Source organism: Neospora caninum, chromosome IX, assembly GCF_000208865.1.
Source record: "Neospora caninum Liverpool complete genome, chromosome IX".
In the NCBI taxonomy this organism is placed as follows: domain Eukaryota; phylum Apicomplexa; class Conoidasida; order Eucoccidiorida; family Sarcocystidae; genus Neospora; species Neospora caninum.
This window is the reverse complement of record NC_018390.1, coordinates 4,323,619-4,346,057: the sequence shown is the minus strand read 5'-3', so window position 1 is coordinate 4,346,057 and position 22,439 is coordinate 4,323,619. Positions and strand designations below refer to the sequence as shown.

The following is a 22,439-nucleotide window of genomic DNA, read 5'->3' as shown; positions in this document are numbered from 1 at the left end:
CGGCGAAAAGGCTATCGTCTTCTTCCAAAATCGGACTTTCTGTTTCAAGCAGCTTTGCAAGTCCACAGAGACGGGATACCTTCTCTGCGAGAACCTCGGCGTTTGTGACACTGTCTTGAGTTTCGGCTACAAGAAGCCGGTTGGGAGCTTGCCTCTTTGACGCGCGTCGCTGCCTTTGTCTTGCAGGGACTGTGCAGCGTTTTTTCAGGTCAGCCCGCTTCTCTCTCGCTCGATGTCGGCCCTCTCTACTGCGTTCCAACACGGACCTCGATTTCTCGATCGAGCGAGTCACGCGCCTGCCTCGGCTGCCAGCCGCTTCTGAGGAGCCAAGAAACTGCTTTCTGTGGCCGCCTTGACAGCAGAGAACGCCCGTAAACCGGTTTCCCCAGAGTCCTTCAAGGACGCGTAAAGGCGAACACATTCCTCGTTTCTCCCCGCGGGGAGCAGACCTTTCTAGGTTTGCTGGATGGGGCCCGCGGCAGATCGCCTGGGAGTCTCGGCGTTTGTCTTGTGCGAGCTCGTTTCCGTCTTTCGACGTTCCGCCTGAAAGATTTGTTCTTCTGCGAGAAAAGGGAGCGCGCTGCGCTCTCGCACCCCTCGGCCTCTGTCTCCCGTCCACGGACAGCCGCTTTGTTTCAGAAAGGAGCGAAGCGCCCGTTTCTGCCTCGGTTGTGTCTCGAGACTCTCGACAGTGTCCGTCGCCGCTCCTGCACTGGCCGTTCCCCGACTCCGATTTGCCAAGGTGGAACAAAGGGAGAGACGGAAGACGCCAGAGAGGAGACAGACTTCGCGGACGGGAGAAAGGGCCGTGAACACGCCACGGAACAGGAAAGGACGCGAGAGACACACACGGCGCGGACGCTCGCGACCACGCCATGGCAAATCCAGCAGCTGGACAGCGCCGGGGTGGAGACGAGGGAAACGAGAAGGAGGCGCAGAGCGAACGCGCGTGCGCGGAACAGACGGAAACTGCAGAGCCCCGCGGTGAGTGCTCTCGGCTGGGGAGTGAAGAAACGTGTGACCAGTTCCCTCGTGGAGAAGCGTCGTCTCCTCCCTCCCCTTCCTCCGCAACTTGGATCCCAGGCGCTGACGCGTATCTCCTCGACGACGAAGCCAAGCATCTCCGGCAGCGGGAACTGAACAAAGTTTTCAAGGTGAGTTTGGCGTGAACGGCGAAGCGATTTCGGGCGAAAGCGATGAAAGCAAGACGCGAGAAAAAGGAGACCGGATGCAAGGAAGGCCGTGCGTTTGTGTGGGGCGTGTCTCTTTCGTCGAGAAAGGAAGAAGGCACCTGGCGCCGAGGCAGCTCTCCTTCTCGAACGCAGAAAGCCGGTGTGTGTGTGTGTCTGTGTCGCTCGCCGTCTTCTCAGAAGAAACTCTCCGAGTACCACGCCACACGGGCGCGTCGCGGACCTGTGGGCCAGAGGGACGGCGAGGCATCGGATTCGGGTTCCTCGCCGACGGAGAAGAATGGAGACTCTCACGCCGGCGAGGATCCCGGCAGCGACGGCCGCGCGACTTCGTCCGCGGGCGCTGAGGACTCCGAGAAGAGAGCACGGCTGCACGTCCGGGAGCGGCTCGTCGCGTCTCACGCTCTGAAGGAAGATTTTCTCGCCTTCGAAGAGACGAAGAAAACCGTGCCGAGACCGGAGCAAAAGAAGACAGCGGCGGAGGTGGCTACGGACCCGCCGTGGTTTCGCCCGCCTGCTGGATGTGCCACGGTCGGAGACCCTGCGGGGCCGCGGGAGAGGGACGGAGACGGCAGGCCTCGAGAGACGCAAGAGACTCGCGGGCGAGACGAAAGCCGCCGAACTTCCCGCTCGAGAAGCGAACGTTCCGTCCCCCCGTCCTTCCACGTTTCTCTTCACAAGGAAATCTGCGGTCTCCTCACCTTCATCCAACCGACGGCGGTGAGCAACGGCGCGGAAACAGGGACACTCTGCAGCGCGGGCGCGCCCGTCACAGGGGAACACCGTCGGGAGGAGCCGCATGCAAGAGGAGTGGAAAGGGACAGCGAGGAAGACACACGCCAGAGAGCTGGGGCGACGAGCGACGCAGAGGGAAACGCGGGAGACGAGAGAGAAGGAGAGAAAGAGCACGAGACAGAAAGCCAGAGGGAGAGGAAGAGAAAGCAAGAGAGAGACAGAAAGAGACAGCAAGAGAGCGAGAACGAGACCGAGAGAGAGAGGAGGAGCGAGAGCGAAGTTTGTGTGTGCGTGGTCGGAGCCGGAAGAAAAAAAGTCGAGGGACAGTCAAGGGCGTGTCCACTTTGTCTCTCGCCACCAAAGGCGTCCCTTCTCTGCTCTCCAGCAAATACGTTCCTCTCGATGTTCTGTCTCATTCAGGTCGAAGAATACAAAACGCTGAAGGCTATCGCCCGCCTTCAGTTTGCCGCCGCCCTCTCCTTCCCCGGTTGCTCGTGCAAGTAGGCATATTCCGCGCGCTCCGCTCCTGCTCTCGCGGTTCGTCTCTTCCCGCTCGTCTTCTCTCTCCGCTCCCTTGGCGACTTGATCCACTTTCTCCAGACTGTTTTCTCTCTTCTTTTCCTGCCTTTTTCCTCCTCTCCCCTTCGCTGAAAGGATAGTTGCGTGTCTCCAGGTGCTTTCCGTCTTTTCAGTTTCGTGGGATGTTGCTCCTCGGGACTTCCGTCTCACTCGGTTTCCCCGCCGTTGCTCGTCCCGCATCCGCAGATGCTTTGGAAGCTTCGCGACGAACATGATGCTGCCTGGCGGCGACGTCGACGTCTGCATATTGATTCCCTCGACTTCTTCTCTTCCTTCTGCTTCCACTTCTTCTTCGGACCCTTCTTCGTCTGCGGCTGTTCCTGCCTCCCGCGGGTGCGAGGACGAGCCTCGCGCCGCGTCTGCAACTCGGAAGAGGAGACGCGACGAAGGCAAAGGGGCGTTCCTCGCATCTCTGCCGCCCGAGGCGGCTCGGCACCACACCGAAAGCGTGGCGCAACTTACGCTGCTCTCCTCCACGCTTCTCCATCTGAAAGTCGCGCAGGCTCTCGAGCTCGTCGCCACTGCCCGGGTGCCGATTATCAAGTACATCGACGCTGAGACAGGCGTCCCCGTCGACGTCACCGTCAACCAGCCTAGCAGCCTGGAAACCACTGCATTCGCGAGGGAAATGGTAAACACTCGAAATACCCGCACAGACAACCACCCATCTCAACGTGATCACACATATACGTACGGGGCCCCGAACATACACATGTATATTTTCAAATCCATATATATATATATATATATATATATATATGTATACGTGTACAGGCACGCAAATGTGTGACGAGATGTGTAATTCGGTTTATATTCGGGTGTTTTAACTGCACTTCTCGGTGAGGTGGAGCTCCTGAGTGTGTGTGTTTGAGGCCAGAAAACAGGTCCGTTCAACTGTGGCGGGGGTGAAAGACATGAGCTTTGCGATGCAAGCGCCAGTCGCATGTGCAAGCAGCGGAGAACGCGAGCGGTCAGAAGAGCTTGAGAGGAGAGAAGAGTCGAATTTGCGGAGGCGTGTCGGTCGCCGCGGAGCGAGGGGTGCGCACGGATATCCGCAGTGTGTTGCGTGCTCGACAGTGGTCCAGATGCAGATGCAGATCGTTCTATTTCGTGCCGTGTGTCCTTGCATTTCCACCTATTTTGCCTCTCGCGTTCCGGTTTCCGCTGCAGCTCATCAAGTTCCCTCTTCTCCGTCCGCTCTTGCTCCTCATCAAGCTCTTCCTTAAACTGGTCAGGCCGCATCACTACGAACCTACGAACAGAGTGAAGTTCCATCTGTAAAAGTGTTCACGTCCATATACATAAACAAATGCATGCGCGGCAGGCAGTGCGTGAGATGCTCGCTGGTTGTCCACACCCTAGGTTATACTCCGGAAAAGCATGATATATGTAAATGCATATCTAACACCTGTGTCGATTTTTGCTACTTAAGCATGCGTGTGTAACTTTTCATGCAGTCAAAAATGTGCACGTGTGTATGTAAAGATTCTTGCATAAGCCACATGGAGATGCACTGAGGACGTATATCCACATACGTATATCTACGTATATATATCTATATATATATATATATATATGCGTTTCTACCACCGTTTATTGCCTGTTTTTTGTTTTCCAGCGAAATTTGTCGGAGACGTACCGGGGCGGCGCAGGGAGTTATTTGTTGTTTACGATGGGCCTTCTCTTTTTCAAGTCCTGGTCGCCAGCTCATGATCCGACGCTGCAGCGTGGCGTGCTTTTCTCTCACCTTCTCCTGGATTTCCTGCATTTCTGGGGCAAGCACTGGAACTACCGCGATTGGGGCGGGTGGTGAGATGCAACAGAGAGAGCGGAAGAGAAGAAGGGAAAAAGAGACAAAACGGACGAGGAAGGCAGAAAGGGAAGTGAGGGGCAAAAGGTGCCGTTAAAGTAGCAAGACGGCGGAGAGCAACGGTGAATTTGCAATTCCCTGGGGGGTTTTTTCTCATCTTCACGATCTTTGAAGCAAAAATGAGGGCTCGCCGTGTGGACCAGTTCTCCAGTTGTAGGTTGGTTTCTCCCCGTGTGCTGTCCCCTGGCTTTCTCCTGGCTACGCGTTGTCGTTGTGTTTTTTCGATGCTGCTTGTTGTGTCCTTTTTCAGCGTTCGAGGTCTGGGTCACACATTTCTGAAGAACGTCCGACCCGAACTGTGGGGCGAGAGACGCGAGCTCTTGTGCATGGAGAGCCCGACGGTAAGAAAGCGAGAAGAAAGAGACAAGAAAAAGAGGAGAGAGAAGAAGAGAGAGAAGCGAAGAGAGAAGCCAAAGACGAGAGAGGATCGGAGGGAGGGAATAGCGGATGTCGACTCGCATTTGGGGATGTCAGATGGGCAAACGTGGGCGAAGCATCGAGCGTGTGATTCGGTGCGAGCAAAGGGCCGAAAGGACACAACGTGAAACGGCGGAAAGGCGCAGTTCAGAAAGAGGAAGCGTTACTGTTTTTCCTGGCGACGGGATCCCAGAAAGAAGGGCCCGAAATCCTCTCGGATTTCGGTCTGTCCAACCCCTGTCTGCAGACACCCGATATTGACTTGGGCAAGAACGCGTTCAATATTTCCAACGTTCGAGCGGCCTTCCATCAAGCGTTTGCGGTGAGTCGGCTTGCCTGCGTCGAGTCCTTGTAGCTGCATGTTTAGCAATCAAGTAAGGCGAGGGACAGCAGTCATCAAGAATTCGATCCGTCTTCTCCCTCGTTTTCTCTGTTTCCCTGCTCACTTTCTTGCCTCGTCGGACTGAGGGCTTTGTTCGCGGCACGCACCGCGGGCCGGAAGCTGGCGGCGAGAGGGGGGTGACGCTAGTCTTTCGGCTTAGATGCGGAGAGGATGCGAGAGCCTGCCGAGCGCGTTTCGTCCGCAGAGGCAGGGTGGAGAAAGGAAGACGGGGCGGGAGCGGTCTGTGCATTTTCGCTCTCCGCGTCTGTGCCTGCAGGATCTCATGGCGCTCGAGGTGGCGTGGGCAGAAGCTGAGGCACAATGGAGGGCTGCGGCGGTAAGCAGAAAGCGAGAGAAAAGGGGGGACAGGAAGATGGAAGGCGTCGGTCTTGATTCGCGTCTCGGGGGCGAGAAAAGACAGGGGGCGGGCGCCCGGTTCCTCTGTGCCTCGTTCGCTGTTTTTTCGGCTTTCAAGATTCTTCTCTTCGACTTCTGCATCGGTTTTTTAGGTGCCGCGAGGCTGTCGCCCAGACGCGCCTCTTCCTCGCCTCTTTGCGGAAAGCCTCCTGGCGCATTTGTTCGATCCTTCGCATCCGATCTTTTCACTTCGTGAGCCTCGGCCAGTCAAAACCCGAGAGGAGACTCTGCGCAGCCTCCTCGGCCTGGGATGTCGCGAAATAGACGCGAAGAGCTTAGAAACGTCAAGGAGAGAACCTCGTGGAGACGCGAGAAGGGACGGGGACAGTCGGGAGAGAACCGAGGGAGAGAAAGAGCGAGAAGAGAGCAAAGAGAACGCGCAGACGTGGGCAGAGGCGGACCTTCCTCTGGAACTGATGGAAGAAGTCGCTGCCACGTTTCTCCTGGCGTCGTGGTCTGAGAACGAGGCGACGCAGGGAAGGCCGAAACCGAAAAGAACACAGGCGAAGGGTGAAGCAGAGAAGAAAGGTGAAGGCAACCAGGAGACGGCAGACGGCGAGGCAGATGCTGACAATCAAAGGTCGAGGCTGCCTGGCTCCGTTCTTACAGCGCCGCAAGGCGAAGCGTGGAGAAACGACAACGGTGTCTCCGACGCGGACGTCGACGGGGTCTTTTCTGCCTTTCAGTGGACTGCAGACAGCGAGCTCGTGAAGGAAAAAATGACAAGGTCGTACGCCGCCTTCCTCGCACGGCTCACGGCGCTCGCCTCGTAATCGCTTCTCGTGGCCTCCGTTGCTCCCACCCATCGGTGCTTCTAGAGAGAGAGATAGGGAGAGGGAGAGATGTGGACAGAGCCACTCGCTAACAACGTAGTTTTTGGTATGTTGTCACTGTGGAAATACACGTAGGCTGCTGAGAAAGGGAGATCGAGTGTTGAGAGAAGGCGCCTCTGGTGGTCAGAAGGCCACATGGAATTTCGCATGGGGCTCTGGTTGAACGCAGCGGCGCGATTTTCTGCTTCAGCTTGGCATGCGTCGACTTGCGCTTTGCCAAAAACGGTACACAGACAGCACGGGCACGCAAGCAGATGCGTCGGACTCGCAGGAGACCGGCAGGCGATTGCGTTAGGAACAGAGGCGCGTTTAGGCTGGCCTCAAGCACGCGTCTCTCGCAAACAGAAAGGGGAAAAAACGTTTGGGGCGCCCAGATGCGAAGCCAGTGAGCGAGAGCTGCCTGCCGGGCATTGGGCTCTTTCGTGAAAAACCTGCAAAACCAAAACGTCACACCAGGCGTATCCGCCACAGGTATAGATAGGCTCCTGTCTTTACAATTGTGTGCATACAAATGCACATGCATATATACATATATATATGCATGTATATATTTATATTTGCGTAGTTCCATATGTTTGCCTGTATGTATTTGTGTATGTATAGTGGGACCTCTCGGTGGCGTATGAACTTTTTCAATTTCTCGTGTTAAACGGTAATACGGATATTTGAACAGGCGGCGGGCGTTTCAGAGTGTTACCCCGCTTGCTCTATCTGTGAAGAAATTTCGGCGTCTTTGCTTGCGCAAGACTGGCAGAGGACCTCTCGATGTCGCGGCTCAGCGCCGGCTTTTCACCACCCCTTTTCTTCACCGTTTTTCTTCGGCTTCTCTCTATCGCTGTTCCTCTACCTCTCCGTCAGCCAGCGGGCTGTTTCGGGATGCTTTCCTTGCAACGGAAGAGGAAAATGGGATAGGCTGTGTCTCGGTCTTTTCTTTTTTCTGTCGCGGCTTTTTGTCGTAGGATAGTGAAATCCAACACTTTTGGCCGTTTCAAGCATTTTCCTTCGGGTGTGTGCTGTATATAGCAACGTCACACTGCAAGCTCGATTTCTCCTGCCTTCAAGGGGCGTTACTGTTTTCTGCGGAAAAAAGGGCTACTCTCAGCTGTTCATGTCCCTACTTCTACTCGTCTTCTCTCTCTCCCTTTTTCTCTTCCGCTGCATCGAAGTCTTTTCTTCTCGCTGTCCCTTTTTCTCTTCCGCTGCATCGAAGTCTTTTCTTCTCTGCTTTTTCGCTGGTCGCCTTCTGCGCCCTTGGCGCTCCTTTCTCTCGCGGCGGCACGAGTTGCCGTTCCCCATCGTGAACAGCACAAGAGCGCTCGGAACCGGAAACAATACTTTAAAAACACTTTGAGATCTAAACAGAAAGTCCACACCTCGGAGTGTAGACTCCCCAGAAAACGCCCTTCTCTCTCCAGTTGCCGCTCGCACCTCCCACCTCGGCACGACCGAAGGAGAGAGAAACAGTGGAAGAGAGAAACAAAAACAGAACGGCTGCGAACTGTGGGCATACCTGGAGAGAAACCAGTCGAAAAAACAATGTCAAACCCAGGCAAGCACACTTCCCTGTCTTCTCTCTTCTGTGTCTCTTCACTCTTCTATGTCTCTTCTCTCTCCTGTGTCTCTCCTCTCTCCTGTGTCTCTTCTCTCTCCTGTGTCTCTCCTCTCTCCTGTGTCTCTCCTCTCTTGTGTGTCTCTCCTCTCTTGTGTGTCTCTCCTCTCTTGTGTGTCTCTTCTCTCTCCTGTGTCTCTTCTCTCTCCTGTGTCTCTTCTCTCTCCTGTGTCTCTCCTCTCTTCTGTGTCTCTTATCTCTGTTCTTTTTCTTGTGGTGTGATCGTGCTCGCACCTGTGCAGTTGGAAGGCGCAGTTGAATCAGGCAGCCGTCTCGCGACTGGCAACGAAAAGGACGGTCGAAAAGGTTTCACCGAAAAAAGAAAAGCTGAGAGCGGAAACGACCGAGCCACGGCCTGGAGCTCACCCCCGTCCCCCGCGGTTTCTCCGGGTCAAATCGCATCGCCTCCACATCTCGCTCCTCTCTCTTCCCCTCTCTCTTGCTCTCTTCCTTTCTCTCGGCCCGGATGGTTCCATTCCTTCGTTGCAAGATTTCTTCTCTCCAGTGTCCCGCCTGTTACGCACGCTACGTGTTTCTTCTTGCTTTTCTTCGGGTCGCGTTCCCTTAGAAGCCGTATTTCTCTGCCAGAAACTCGCGCACGACTTCCTCCTGGTGTGGAGAGAACTGCCGGCGGCCGTGCGAGCTCCCGTCGGCGGTCCCCTTCTCTCGGCGTGCGTCGCGTTCCTGTCTCTTCTCGCCGCTGCAGGCAGCCCGCGGGCGCAAAGCCGCCAGAGCTGAGAGAGAAGGCGCAGCGGCGGCGTGGCGAGCTTCCGGCACGAAGAAAAGCGCAGGTGCCTTCCGCCCCGGAGTTTGTCCCTTCTCGCTCCGCGACACACTGCTCGCCGTCTCGCCCTCCCCCCCTGCTCTCCCCTCAAACCCACCCAAAGACGCCGAAAACGAACAAGAGGAGGACGAAGCAGACAAAGACGGAAAGGATGCTTGGGTGTCTGGACCAGGGTAGTGGGAACGACGTGAGGATAAGCAGTCGTCTCCCCTGTCCGTGTTGAGCACGGGGCAAGAAGAGCCGAGAGTCTGGCCTTCTCCGATTCTCAGCTTTCTCTTGCCGGCAGGATTGTCCTCTCGCGTTTCTCCCCCCCCTTCCCTTCTTTCCTCCGTCTCTCGACTGTCTCTGCCAGGGTTCGACAGCCTGTCGTTTGCCGCCTCCGAGCGGGTCTCCGCCCGACCATTGGCGTCGTCGCTGAGTTGGGAAACCCCCGGCGACCGCAGGCTCCCAGCAGGCTCCTCTCGCGCCCCGCCCCTCTCCCCTCGGAAAGCAGAGAGAGACGTCTGGCCGCCGCCAGTCACGCTTTCTTCCTTCCGCACCTTGCCAGCATAAACAGGAGAACCAGAAGAAGAGGAAGGAGCGAAGAGCCTGTGTCGGTCTGCAGTGCCCAGGAGAGGATCTGGAGACGCAGGTTTGGTGTCGCGAGAGGAAGTCGTGCGCGAGGCTTCGCCTCTGCCTGAAGCTCGCGGCGAGAACGAATCCTCGAACGTATTGCTCTTCCCTGCCCCAACCGTCTCCGCTCGCTCTCCCTCGCTCACCGAGTCCCCGGTTCTTCCCTGACTCTCTCCGCTAGCCTCCTCCCTCTCGCCAAAGTTCTGATCGCTCAGGCTGTCCCGGCTAGGTGGCCGGGCAGTTCTCTGGTCCTTCCGCCTCGAGGGGCCTTCCGCTCTTCGCTCGCCTGCCTTCGCTCCCTCCGAGAGCCGATTCGCCTTCCGCCCGTCAGTCGTTCGCGGGTTTCCGAGAGTCTGATGCGCCTCGCGAAAAAGAAATGGGCTCGGCGTCTTTGCGGCGAAACTCCCAGACTTGGGCAACTCGCCTGTGCGCTCTGCCTCCGTCGAAGACGCGAAAGCACGAGAGGCACTCGCGGGGGGCGTCTTCTCTCGCGCGGACTCAGCCGGAGAGGACGTCGACGACAGCGAAGAAGTGGAAAGGGGATGAGAGTTCTGACTCGTTTCTTTTGTTTCCCTTGCTTTCTCGTTGTTCGTCTCCGTCTTCTCTGGGGCCTTCGAAGTGATCTTCTTCAAGAGAGGAATCGGAGTCTTATACAGAGGCGGCGGGGCCATCTTCTTCCGCTCCGTCTCTCCTCTGCGCTCCCTCAACAGCTCCTCCGGCGCTGCAAAAAACCGCCGAGCTGTCTCCGTCTTGTTCACCCCCATGCTCTTCTTCCGTGGAGATATGCAACTTTTCCCGCGCACATCCCGGAAAGCTTTGCTCGCCGCTAGGGAAGACGACGCAGTCGAAGAAGACGAAGAAGCGGAAGAAGAGGAGGAAGAAGAGGAGGAAGAGGAAGAAGAAGAGGAGGATGAAGAGGAAGAAGAGGAGGATGAAGAGGAAGAAGAAGAAGAGGAAGAAGAGGCGAGGAAGGTGGCGCCGGGGATTTGTGTGGAAGGGAGAGACGAGGACGCAGAAGGCGCCGAGGAAGATGGGGTGGGTGGCGGAGAGAAGAACGAGTGTCTTGCTCGTGTGCCTTTTGTCTGAGGAGAGCTCTCGCTTGCCAGCGCAGAGGCGCGCGTCAAGACCTCCTTGGCGCGCGCGAGCGAGGCAGAGAGCGAAGAGAAGGAAGAAGGCGAAGACGACGCGAAGGACGAGAAGGAGGAGGAATGGTTCGAAGCCTCGCCCGCCTTGGTGGAGCTTCGGGAAAGGTTCCCCTCGAAGGAAAACGCAGCCTCCGAGGCATCCCGCGAAGGCAGTCCGAAGAAAGCGTCTTCTATCTCGCTCGTCTCTTTCTCGGTGGGCGCCTTCTCCCTCACGCCTTCTCTCCCAGGCGCCGGCGTCTCTGCCCCCTTCGATGCATCCCCCCTGGGCATCTCAAAAACGTTTTGGTTCGAAAAGAAGTCATGGTCTTCCGAATCCGTCTCCTCGTCGCCCCAGTCTGCGGCCTCTCCACAGGCCTGCAGAAAATCATTTTCTTCATCGGCGTCTTCGCGTTCTTCGCCCGCGCGACGGCTCCCCTTCCCGAGCCGCGAAGACACCGGAGGAAAGCGCGACGCGGACTGAGAAAACCCCGGTGCATGCGCAGCCTCACTCTCTCCGCCTTCCACCCCCCGTTCCTTCTCAAAAGAAAAGGACGGCGCCTCCGTCGCCTCTCGAGTCGAAGGCACGTCGATGCTGACCCGCTGACTTCCTGGCATCGAATCGCCTCGCCTCGCTGCCGCTCCTGCGACACCACTCTCCCTCCTCTCTTCTCTGCCTTTCCTGTCTTCCCCCTCTTCCCCCTTTTCGCTCTCTTCCCCCTCTCCTCTGTCTTCTTGCTCGGCTCCTTGTTTGAGTCTGAGTTGCAATTCGTTGAGGACTTCAGCGAGTTTCTGGCGTTTCGCTTCTTCCTTTTCTTTCAACTTTCGAATTTCGATTTCGCGGTGCTGGCGACTGGCGCGCAGCGCGTGCGGCTCAGCGTCTCCGCCGCCGCGCTCGCCGTCGCGTTTCTCCTGCTCGGCGATTTCTTCTTCGACGGCTCTCCGTTGACTGCCCAGACTGGTCAGCGACCGCAGGAGCGCCTCTCGCTGATAACGCAAATCGTCCAGGCTCGCCGCACCCAGCTCCGAGGACGCACGCGACTTTGCCTCCGATTTTGGAGAAGCCGCTTTCCGCAGAGGCGAAGGCGGGGGAGTCGACGCGCCGCACGACGCACGGACTGCCGTTGAGGGCGAGGTGCCGTCCTCGCGGCGGGAGGGATTCGCAGGCGCGGGCTTTCGCGAGGACTGCAAAATCTCGGCCGCTTCGCCAGGGTGTTCGTACAGCGGCTGGTGCGGCAGCCGCAGGTGGACGGCGCACCGCTCCCGATCCAGGAGGGCCAGTCGCGCTTCGTTCAACCTAGGAAAAAGGAGAAAAGGACATCAGTTTTACTCGCCTTCTCTTTTTCTAGGAAAAAAGAGGGGGAAACACCAGTTTTTTCGACTTCTTGTTCTCTTGTCCCCTTTCTGTCCACATCTTTCTTTGCCCGTTGTGGGGATCCTCACCTCTTGAAAAAGTTTTCGTTGCGGAGCCGGAGATCGGGGGTGAGACCCGCCGCTTTATCCGGGTGAAAGCGAATGCTCCACTTGCGAAACGCCTGGAAAAGGCGCAACGAGAACGGGCAAAAAACGGGGAAAAAAAGGTGGGAACGTGCTCAGCGAAAGCAACGCAAAGAACCTCCGCAAAAACAGCTAGCACCCAGCCCCTCTTGCCCGGGAAGTCGCTCCTCAAATTGGAGCATGCAAGCGTCTAGATTCACCGAGATACCGCACGAGAGGCGTAGACCGACATCGATATACAGATACACAGAGACAGATACGGATCAACATAGATGGATAGAAAGACACACATACAGATAGGCTGTATGTCGATTGACAAAACTCCGTGCAAGTAAAGAGGAACACTGTGTCCTGGCGGCGCTCGCGTCTCTTCGGTCTTCCCTTTTCCCTTCTGTTCGGGCAGTCTCTCTTTTCCTTCTTACTCGGTTGATGAGGGCTGCGGAAGCGCCCTTCTCAACGCCGAGCACTTGGAAGGCGGACGCCTTAAGCTGCGCCTCGAATCGCTCTTTCCTGGAAGAGACGGAGAAGAAAAATGGACAGCGGAAGGCAATTCGAGCGAGAGCCGCGGTGAAGGAAAGAAGAAGAGGCGCCGGATCGCAGCCCAAGTATCGCACACGGCCACTTGCGAAGAGAGAGGCACAGGCAAGATATACGATGTCCACCGCGGAGAGGGGAAAGAAATCTTTTGGCGGCGATCTAAAAAGAAGGCGCGGAGGCTTCGTCTGACGCGAAGCCGGTTTCGGGTTTCCACGAGAAAAGAGAGCCCATGGGGAACCCGAAAATGGCCCGCCTTCTCACCTCAGGCGATCCGCCGCAGTGAAGGAGGCGCCGCAGCGCTGCTGCATCTGGGTCATGGCCGACACTGCGCCTTCCCAGTCGAGCAGCAATTCGGAAGCCTGGAAGAAACGCGAGATAATAAAGACAAAGGACAGATCGGCAAATCCAAACAGGAGAGAACGGAGAACCCTGGCTCTCGGGAAGAACTCGACAGGAAACAGGACGCGGAAAAGCGCAATAGACCCGCGGGGAGCAGAGGAGGAAGGCCTCCAGCACGGGGACATCGCCAGGAAAACGGTCGGCGCAGAGAGAGATGGAAGGCAGAGAGAAGGGGAGAAACAGAGAAGGGGAGAAAGAGAGAAGGGGGAAGACAAGTTTGTTCCAGGACCTTACTTCTGCTGCCGTGTCGTACGCCCCGCGGTACGAGGGCATCAACGCCGAGCAGTCTGCTGCACATCGAACGGCCTCTTGCCACATTCCCAGTCTCAGAGCGCTTCTTGCCTGGTGAAAAGGAAAACGCAAATGCAGAGAGGGAAAAGGCGTTGCGTTTTCTCTCTCTTCGGCGTTCGGCGTGTCGCACGCACTGTGCGATCGTGGGGAACGTTTCGGCAATTCAGTCTAAAAATGTATATCTCGTCTGCCTTTAAAGATAAAAAACTGTGAGGGGAGCGCCCACGCCGCGAGCTGACGACAGCCATGCACCTGTAATTTTTTCATATTAATCCTTTTAAATGGACTGAGTCCAGCAAGTAGGGAACCAGCGGGTAAATACTCTGGTTGAAGAATCCCAAGAGAGAGCATCGACGTGGATAGAAACCGGTAGGATAGTGAAATCCAACACTTTTAGCTGTCTTAAGCAGTCCAGTGGGGTGGTGGTGTACAAACGCGAAAACGCGTCCTTGTCTGTGTCTCTGCGTCTCACAAGTCGCCTCTTCCCTCGCTAACTGTCCCTGTCCTTGTTTTGCGAAGACGCTTGCCTTATTGAACGCAAGCTTTGCGGTGTTTTCGACAAGGGAAACCGTCGAAGAGAGCGTGGGACGCCCGAGACGCTCGAGGCGGCGATGGGTCTCCAAGAGCACCGACTGCAACTTGAACGCCTCCGCGTACGTACAGTAGGCCGCTTCGTTTTCGTGGGTTCGGTAACAGGCGCTCGCCTGCCGAACACCCAGCGAGACCCCACAGCGGGTTCAGGAGGTAGAGACAGCAAGCAACGAGAGAGAAGATCCGAGACAAACGGCGACCGGAAAAGGGGACGCGAATGGAGAGGGGGAACGGGAAAACGTCGGAAGTTTGCAGGGAAAAAACACAACCCCCAGCCCCGTTTCCCCCTGTATCTCGTGCCTCTCACAAGGCCCGCACCGCCACGTGGGATCGTCAGGAAACGGAGACGCTGGAGACGCTGGAGACGGCGGAGAGAGCGAAGGGAAACGCACATGCAGCTTCGGGTTTCAAGGGGACCCGGCGACTCCCACCTCCCTTTCTCACCTTGTTGGCGATTTCAAAGACGATGGGTCTCCACAGTTTGATGCATTTCTGGGCGTTGACGATCGCGCTGTTGCTCAGCCGGTCTGCTGAGTTGTCGCTCGGCGGCGCGAGGAGCGGCGGGAGCAGGTCCGCCGGCGTCTCCCCCTTCTTGTTTCTCGAGAAAATCGACAGCGTCGATAGCGCAAGCAGATTGAACCGCGAAATGACTTCCGGCGCATTCCGCTTGCATGTCCAGTGCAGCACACTGTTTCCGTCTTCGTCCACCAACTGTCCTGCGCGACCAGCCGACGCGACAGCCGCGGCCTCGCCGCCTTCGCGCCCCTCAAAATCCGAAGAAGAAGAAGAGGAAGAAGAAGAAGAAGAGTGTGGCTGTGCGTGGGGCGAAGAGTAGTGGAGGGAGAAGAAGGAAGGTCCTGCGGCGAGAAGCGACTGGGACAGCCACGCAAGAGACGCTTGCCAGTTGCCGCGCGAACTGCGAAGGAGAACGAGAAGCGGATGCTGCTCGGCGGCGAGAGAGAGAGAAGCATCTGTTGTCCGCGCTTCCAAGGCGTGGTTGAGGTTCTCAGCGTGGCGGGGCTCTTCCTCACTGCCGCCCTTGTGTGGGGAGGTCGAGTCCCTTGCGCGCGGTTTCTCCTCTCCCTTCCTTTCGCCCGAAAGACGGGCCTGGAGCGTCCCCTCTCTGCATTGCGCGTTTTCCTTCTCCCGCTCTTCGCGCGTCGACCCCGCGCCGCAAGATTTCTCGCGCGGGTCCTGCGAGCGGAGCCAGCCGTCGTCGCCTGCTGAGAACTGCTCGGCGGCCGCCTCGCCAGCGCACGCGGTCTCGTCTTCGATGCGTCTCGTCCCGCCGTCTGCGTGGCTCTCCCGCGCTGCCTGTCCTTCCCGGTCGATGCGTCGTTCAGGAGAAAGAAAAGGGTGCCGGGAGAGGTCTTGGAGCGAGACGAGGCGTCGGTGGAGGAACTGCGCGACGATTGCTTCTTTGAGAAGGCCGAGCCAGCGCGTGTTGCCTTCTTCGAGGCACGTCAGCATGATTTTGTGGAGCGTGGAGGTGCGGGAGAAGAAAAAAAGAAGAAACAGACTCTCCTTCGGGACGTGGTGAGCCCGCAGCTTCTCGTAGGCCTCCTCCACCCAGGCGTTCTCTTCGCTCTCAAAGGACGAGTCGGAGTCGTCCGCGGCCTCCACGGCGCGCAGTGCGCGGCGCTGCTGGACGTACAGACGAACCTGCAGGGTTTCGCGCCGCAGGCTCTGGAAGAGAAACGCGAGGACTTCCTCGGCGTCAGCGAGGCTCGGGTTCGCGGCGAGGAGCCGCCGCACGGGCTCTTGCGCCGACTGGGGCGCAGCGTCTTCGCGCCTCTCAGCGTCCGCGTCCCCGCGGGCAGTATGCTTCAGCATGCCGAGGAAGTGGCCGACAGCCTCTCTCCCTCTGCTCGCTTCTTCGGGCCGTTCACACGCGCGCGTGACCGTGTCTCCGGCCTCGCCCCGCGCCTGCGTCTCGGCGGTCCCGCTCCGCAGTCTCGCGTTCGGGCCGCCTCTGCAGTTTCGACTGCACTGTTTCTCGAGGAAGGCGATCTTCTCGGCGAGGTTCTTTTCCTTCTTCTCCGCCTCGCTCAGGACGTCTGCCACGAGGCGGTGAGTCTCCTCGCCGTCGCACACTCGCGCCTTGAAGGCCTGCAGCGATCGAGTCGCGTCGAGCCAGGCAGACCGCGCCTCCTCGGCCATCACTTTGCGTTCCTTCGCCTCGACCTTCAGCTCGGCCAACTCCCGAGACAGCCGCTGGATCTCCTCTTCGCGCTCCAACAACTGACGCTCCTGGTGCAGGAGCAGAGTCTCTTGCTGCTGCAGCAGCGTCTGTTGTTGGTGGATCTGGCGGCGCTTCGCCGTGTGGTCGCGCTCGATGCGGCTCACCACCCGCTTCAGGTGCTCCACGTCTGCAGAGTGGGCGAGGGCGTCGCGAGAAAACTCCCGAGACGCCGCCTTCGCCGGCGAGGCAGACCCGCGAAACGCCGCGCCGGGCAGGGCCGAGGCCGCCGAGGCCGCCGAGGGCGAGAGGGGCGAGAGGGGCGAGGACGGCGAGGGCGGCGAGGGCGGCGTGAGGGGACGGAAGGAGACTCCGGTCGCGGAGGCATAGGATGCGGAGCGAGAGTCTGCGCCGCCCGCTCGCGGCGACTCGGAAGCGGCCGCGCCGGCGCGCGGGTAGAAGGGCCGTGAAGACGGCGCGAAGGAAGAAGACAGGTAAGAAGACGGAATGTACATCGAAGAGAAGTACGACGAGGACTGATACGAAGACGAGAGCTTCCGACCGGGCCCCGGGTCGTCAGCTGGGGGAAACGCCTGGCCGTCTGACTCGCCAGAGGCGCCGTAGAAACCAGAGAACTGGCGGCGGGAAGCCCCGCTCCGGTGAGTCGTCCCGGGCGGCATCTTCGCAGGGTTGCGAGCAAAGGAGGGGATCTATGGAGAGGACAAACAGAGGCGCGTCGCCTTAGAGTTTACGGTTAGGCGTGACCCGAGCGGCGGCAGGGAGGGAACCTCTTCAGAGGAGAGGGACAACCCGCGCGAGAGCTCAACACAGGGACGGGTCGCGTCCGAGCCGCCGAGTCTGGAGGGCCGAAAGAGGAGCGCAAACAGACAGGCTACACCGCGCACAGGACGGCGCGCCAAGACACATGGAGGGACACTGGCATCGATCGACGCAGAGCTTTGTCGCTACCTACGTGTGTGAGAGAGGGTCCACACACACACACAACGGCCTTTCGTCCCGCCAGGCTGTGGAACGTGGACGAGGAAGGGAGCCGGAGCAGAGCCGCCCCGGATACGGCTTTTTGTTCGAGAGACCGACGGCCGAGCGCGCCTCGTCCGGAGCAAAACGGCGAGCGCGCCTCCGCGTTGGACGCGTGAAGCGACTCTCACGAACCTGTTGTTTTTTTGAGGCAGTGGCAACAGGGCGAAGCCTGTGCGTGCTTTGGAGCGTACGGAAAAAGTCCAAGGAAAGAAGCGACGCGAGACAGACGCAGGAAGCAACGGACACTGCAGAAAAAAATGCAAGGCAAGCGACGGGGCCGAACTGCGTACACCTGGGGTACACACACTGCCTGAAAACGTCTTGTGACAAGGAAAGGCGAAAGAGACTGGTTCACGCACGGTGGCAGAAACACGGCTGGTGCAAAGAGCTACAAAGACACTGAAGGGTGTCCGTGCGTCTGCATGCGTACAAACGGGTGCGTTTCGGCCTCCATAGATTCAACGACGACAAGTTCACACACAGATTTAGATGGAGACGCACACTAGCGAAGACCTATGCAAGTAATTAAACATATGCGAGGGACGATAAGGGCGCGGTTGTGCGCGCAGAGACGGCTGACTCGTTGGATGTGTCCAATTTCGGGCCGTTCGTCGTCAGAGCCGGAACCTGGGGAACGCAGAAAGACTGTCTTTCTTCGGGATTCTTCAGCCGAAGCGAAGTAGAAAAAAACGCCGGAGAAACAAAGAGAAAAAATGCAAGTTGGGCGCTCCGCGCCGAGCACGGCTGAAGAGGTGAGCTGGCGGTCGGAATCGGAAATTTTGCGGAGCAGACAGCGCAGATTTGGAGCGTCAACCCTTTAAACACTTTCCGGGGAGATAGAATGAGGTGTAGGGGAAAAGGGGCGCGGAGGGAAGTGAAAGAAAGCAAGTTGGAAAAAACGGAAAGCAAACGTGAAGACGTAGACGCGCAGCGGTTGCCAGGTGTCGGGAGAAAAAGGAAGACAGCCCCCCCTCCAAACAAGACGACCCGCTCCGCACGGAAGAAAAAGAAATTCGACACCTAACTCGAGATTCTCGTGCTCGCCATGGAGTCTGAGGCTTTTTCGTTCAACGTTGGCTTTCGCGCGGAAAAAGAGGGAGAGTGAAAGAACGGACCGAGAGGCCGGAAATTACACAGGCTGAGCGGTTTGAACGAAGAAAGAAGAGGCGCTGCAGTCGACACGGCAGCGAAAAGACGGAGGCGCAGGACGAGGCGGTCCTCCAGTTTGGCGGTTGTTCACTCTCCTTCTCTTCGCAAGAAACCTACGAGAGACTGGAAGTTTGCGCAATGTAGATATAGCTGTTTCTGAACTCTCAAAGATCGATTTTTACGACAGAACACAAATATGACGCGTTCTTCGCCGTTGGCCCTTGACAGAGAAGCACAAACAGTAGGGAGGCGACAAGCAGCTAACCGAAATTTGCAAAAGCAGAGGGCGAAAGAGAAGACTGCTCGAGGCCAACAGAATGGGAGTGAGGTGCGTGTCGAAACAGTGGTCTAGAGGAAAAGAAAGAAACTTTCCGCACGACAGGGGATGCAGGCAAATCTCGTAGGTCACTAGAGTGACTCGGTGCGAGAACCTCGTGCAGGAGACACGGTGGGGGGCAAGAAATGCGCGTCTTGCCGGCCTATTCGTCAGCCTCATTACAGTTGTCCACTCAAGGTAAGCAAGATATAGAATGGCGAAGAAAAGTACAGCGCGTTGCTGCTCGTCGCCGACAAAAAACAGAAAGCAACACTCAGGAGGCGCGTACCCGGTGTCGCAGCGCGTCGAATACTGCCTCCCGTTTTCACCGGTGCCCCGCGGCGTTGCGAAACAAGAAACGCGGATTTTCTGTGGTTGCAGGGGCGACAGCCACGGTCTCAGGAGACACTTTCGGTAAAATGCTTCACCGCCGAAGAGTTCTACCGAGGCGGGGCGAGACCGAAGCGGCAAGCGTAAGGATACACGAAACAGACGTGCCCGACAGTGCCCCGGTGCCGCAAGGACAGCAACAGTGTCGCCTCGAGGGTGAATGCGTGCACGGAGAGTGGACCCTTTTTCCCCACATAAAAAGTCGAGAAACTCAACAGTGAAAGATGAGGAGCCGGCAGGTTTTTAGCCATTCAAAGAGCCGGAAAGCCAGGCTGACAGTAGAAAAAGACATGTGGCGGAAGGTGAAACGCGCATACAGGCAACTCCACAACCGGTGCGTTCTGTGAGTTGGTAGACTTTCTAAGATGGTGAAGGCACATATTCAAGAGCCTCCGCCCGCTCGTGGCTGCTGTTGTGAGGTCCTCGATTTCCTGCGATTGCGTCCAGTGCTCTGCGGAGTGACACCGAGGGAGGGGAATTCTAGGGAGACTGAACAGAAGAGGCGGGTCCCCTCCAGACGTAAGGATACCACTCCCGAATCCTTTTCTGGACGGTGGCTCTACGCGGATCAAAGCGAAACGGATTCCTCGCTGCCGCACAGTGGTACTTTCTGCCTCTTCGCCTTCTTCGGCAAATCCAGACTCCCAGGTCGGTTGTATGGAGCAGGGGTTTCGTCAATCACGATGGGTTAAGATTGCAGTGGAGACCGCTTGTGTTGTGAGGTTGGCAGCAGACATCCCGACTCTCTCTCTCTCAGGACATCGATGGCAATGCAGAGAGCACGCGGGTGCTATCTCTTCCGCGAATGCGGAACACTCAAAATTGACGCGCCATCTGCTCTGAAGATTTTGGGGGCGCCTGCGCCAAGCACGCCAAGAGCGCACCCACGACAGATGGCGAGAAGAAACCAACCTCTGGCCATTGCAGTCTTTATCTAGCTGTTCTGGATGTACAAAAAAACACGACTGCTGTGGACGAGGTCCTTGAGATCCTTTTGTGATTGCCCAGGCAATAGAGATCAGCGACGTTGCGCAGCCACTACTTTGGGATACACATACCTACCTCAAACATTTGTCAAGTGCTTAGCCTTTGTGCAGAAAGTGATATCCGCAGCAATTCGAGAGGCACCAATCGCTAGTACATCCGACTACAGAAGGTGTGAACCAGAAAATGGTAGTCTCTCGTCGAAGGCAGTTTTCCTTTCGACAGCAGTGGAGAGTCCCGCTGTCTGAGCCTACGCGGCATCGTCTCTTGGAATGAATTTCCTTTCAGCACTGGCTGCCTTCCTGCGTGATGGGGTCCAGAGAAATGGGAGAGACTGCAGAGTTGCTATGCCGTTAGGAGGTCAACAGAAAACAGATCCCAGTAAAAAGGCGTCGAATGCTGCACGCGTTGCTCGTCCCTTCCCTCTTCTCTATCATCATCTTAGGCGCCCTCCACGAACTCTCGAATGTGTTCTGCGTGCATAAAGAACACTTGTGCCGGAATCATGGCATGGATCCGCCATACAGTTTCAGTAGCAGTATACCGCACAGGCTGACGTGATTGTCTCTATTTCTCAGGTGGAGATATAGCCACATTCAATTTCAGCCTGTTCTATTCCGAGACTGGTGAAGGCAGCCGGTGAGCACGAACTCGCCTACGCAGATATATGGTTTCATGCGGTGCTCCCTGGAACGGAAAATACTAGAAAAGCCCTACTCTGGACCGACATGTGAGCGAGGGGAGAGGAGCCATCTCTCTTGGGGAGCAGTCCCCCCCTTCCCCCCCCCCCCCCCCCCCCAGTGTCAGTTACCAGTTTTCGTTTCGATTGGAATTTAGGAAGCGCAGCGTTTCTGTCGAGCACCACTGCAGACTGAGGCAGCGCAGGCGGCACAGCAACTAATTCGGTTCCCCTTTTTTGCAGTCGGTGGGTGGAGGACCCCGTGCTCAGGCACGCGGTTTAGACTAGAAGTCAAAGAGCTGGAAAAAGGTGGTGGAGTTTCGTGCAAGTATAGCCGCATCCGCCAATGGAGAAAAAAGAGGGTTTACCGCACGTGAAGTTCCAAGGTAGGGTGGTGTGTCCAGGTGTCTTTAAAAAACGATAAATGGAAATCAACATGCAGTCGACGGTATTTGCCACCACTTTCTGTGCATAGTTTTGAGACGTGATTAACACCTAAGAGCGAACAATCTCTGTTTCCATCGGGCGTGTCACGCGCAGTTTGTCCCTTATCACGTGCGTCTGGGCATTCTCTGTTTCCGGTCCCCCTGCTGGGCTGGTACCCAAGTTTCTTTCCAGAAAAAACCCGACCTTAGGATGGTCGAGCCTGCTTGACGGGTAAACGTAGAAGTCTGTGGCGTCCGTCCATGGCCTCCAAGGCATACTGCGAGCCTGGAAGTCCTCCCGACTGGTCCCCGCGTTTGCGCGCCGCGACTCCGGGGCCTACGTTTTTTTTTGGCGACAGGTGACCTCGATAACACACACTTTCGGAGGTGAGGATATGTTCGCCAGAGCTTCGAATGCACCAAAATGGTACGAGTACCGACTCGGAGCCTTCAGCTGTGACCGCCCCCCGCACGAGCGCCTTGTCACGGAATTTCTGTCATTCTGGATACACGGCCAGCATCAGTCCAGGCAGAGGCATAACGGGGTTTGGGGAGTCAGGGCTCCTCGTCAGAGTGTGGATTTTCGGGGAGTGTTGGATAGTGCAAAACCCCGGGGCACACCGGTTTCTCCCTCGAGCTTGGGGCGGAAAGCCGCTGCAAGCTGTAAGAGTTCGCAAGACAAGTGACGGCTCGAAGGCACCACCGGAGGGCAGAACGGTGGGGAAAGCCCAGCAGAAGGCGCCAGGCTCTGGCAGTCCCCAAAATCGATGTCGCTCCCGATTTTGCTCCTTCTTTTCTCCCCATTCGAAGCAAAAACTGTTTCCTGCCGGCAGCAGCAGCATCTCCGAGGTGTCGGTCTTCACCGGCATACGGCGCCGTCAGCTCGGCGCTGGTACCACGCAGCTAGCTTCATCGCATTGGCGAAGCCTCGACGAAGGAAGGGGCCTTTTGCCGGTGGAGTCCTTGCTCAGCGCCTCTCGTTGCGAGAAACGAACGCGAAAAAAACAGATAGTTTCTGTGGTCTCATTGCACGCGTGAAATTCTCTGTCGTGGTCAAACAGCTGGCCGTCGCCGTTTTGTCTCGTTCGTCTCCGTGTCCCGCTCACAGACACGGTAACTTGTGCCATCCCGCGGTTTTTCTTTGGCGAAAACGCTTCTTTTGTTCTTCTCCATAAGTCAGCAGTTAAAACGTCCACGACAAAAATTTGGAGAGCCGGGGCTCGAGCCGGCAACCACGGCGATGGAGAGGATGCGGTCGTCTTGGGCTGCATAGTTCCGCCTTGCAGCCTAGTCTCTTCCTCGCCCTCCCTTCGGACCTCTGTTGTCATCCCTTCTGGTAACGATGGCGATTGGTAACCAGTCGTCATCCGAAGCGCCGCCTTCTGCCGCTGCAGTCGGCTGTGGGCGGATGG

At 57.3% G+C, this 22,439-nt stretch overlaps 2 protein-coding genes across 2 annotated transcripts; one reads left to right on the top strand and one right to left on the bottom strand.

The window, feature by feature from the left end:
* Positions 1–875: 875 nt before the first annotated feature.
* NCLIV_043710 (conserved hypothetical protein) lies at positions 876–6,363 on the top strand (the record flags this gene model as incomplete). Its single annotated transcript, XM_003881289.1, has 10 exons — positions 876–1,154; positions 1,371–1,910; positions 2,346–2,425; positions 2,691–3,135; positions 3,675–3,734; positions 4,123–4,313; positions 4,625–4,715; positions 5,039–5,113; positions 5,451–5,510; positions 5,683–6,363. 10 exons carry the CDS (start codon positions 876–878, stop codon positions 6,361–6,363), a joined length of 2,502 nt encoding a protein of 833 aa, XP_003881338.1.
* Positions 6,364–8,596: 2,233 nt separating this feature from the next.
* On the bottom strand, positions 8,597–16,723 carry NCLIV_043700 (putative DNAJ domain-containing protein; the record flags this gene model as incomplete). The annotated part of the gene is made up of 7 exons (XM_003881288.1): positions 8,597–11,846; positions 11,993–12,084; positions 12,469–12,556; positions 12,845–12,942; positions 13,217–13,269; positions 13,935–13,977; positions 14,309–16,723. The coding sequence occupies 7 exons, from the start codon at positions 16,721–16,723 to the stop codon at positions 8,597–8,599; spliced, it is 6,039 nt and encodes a 2,012-aa protein (XP_003881337.1).
* Positions 16,724–22,439: the final 5,716 nt, after the last annotated feature.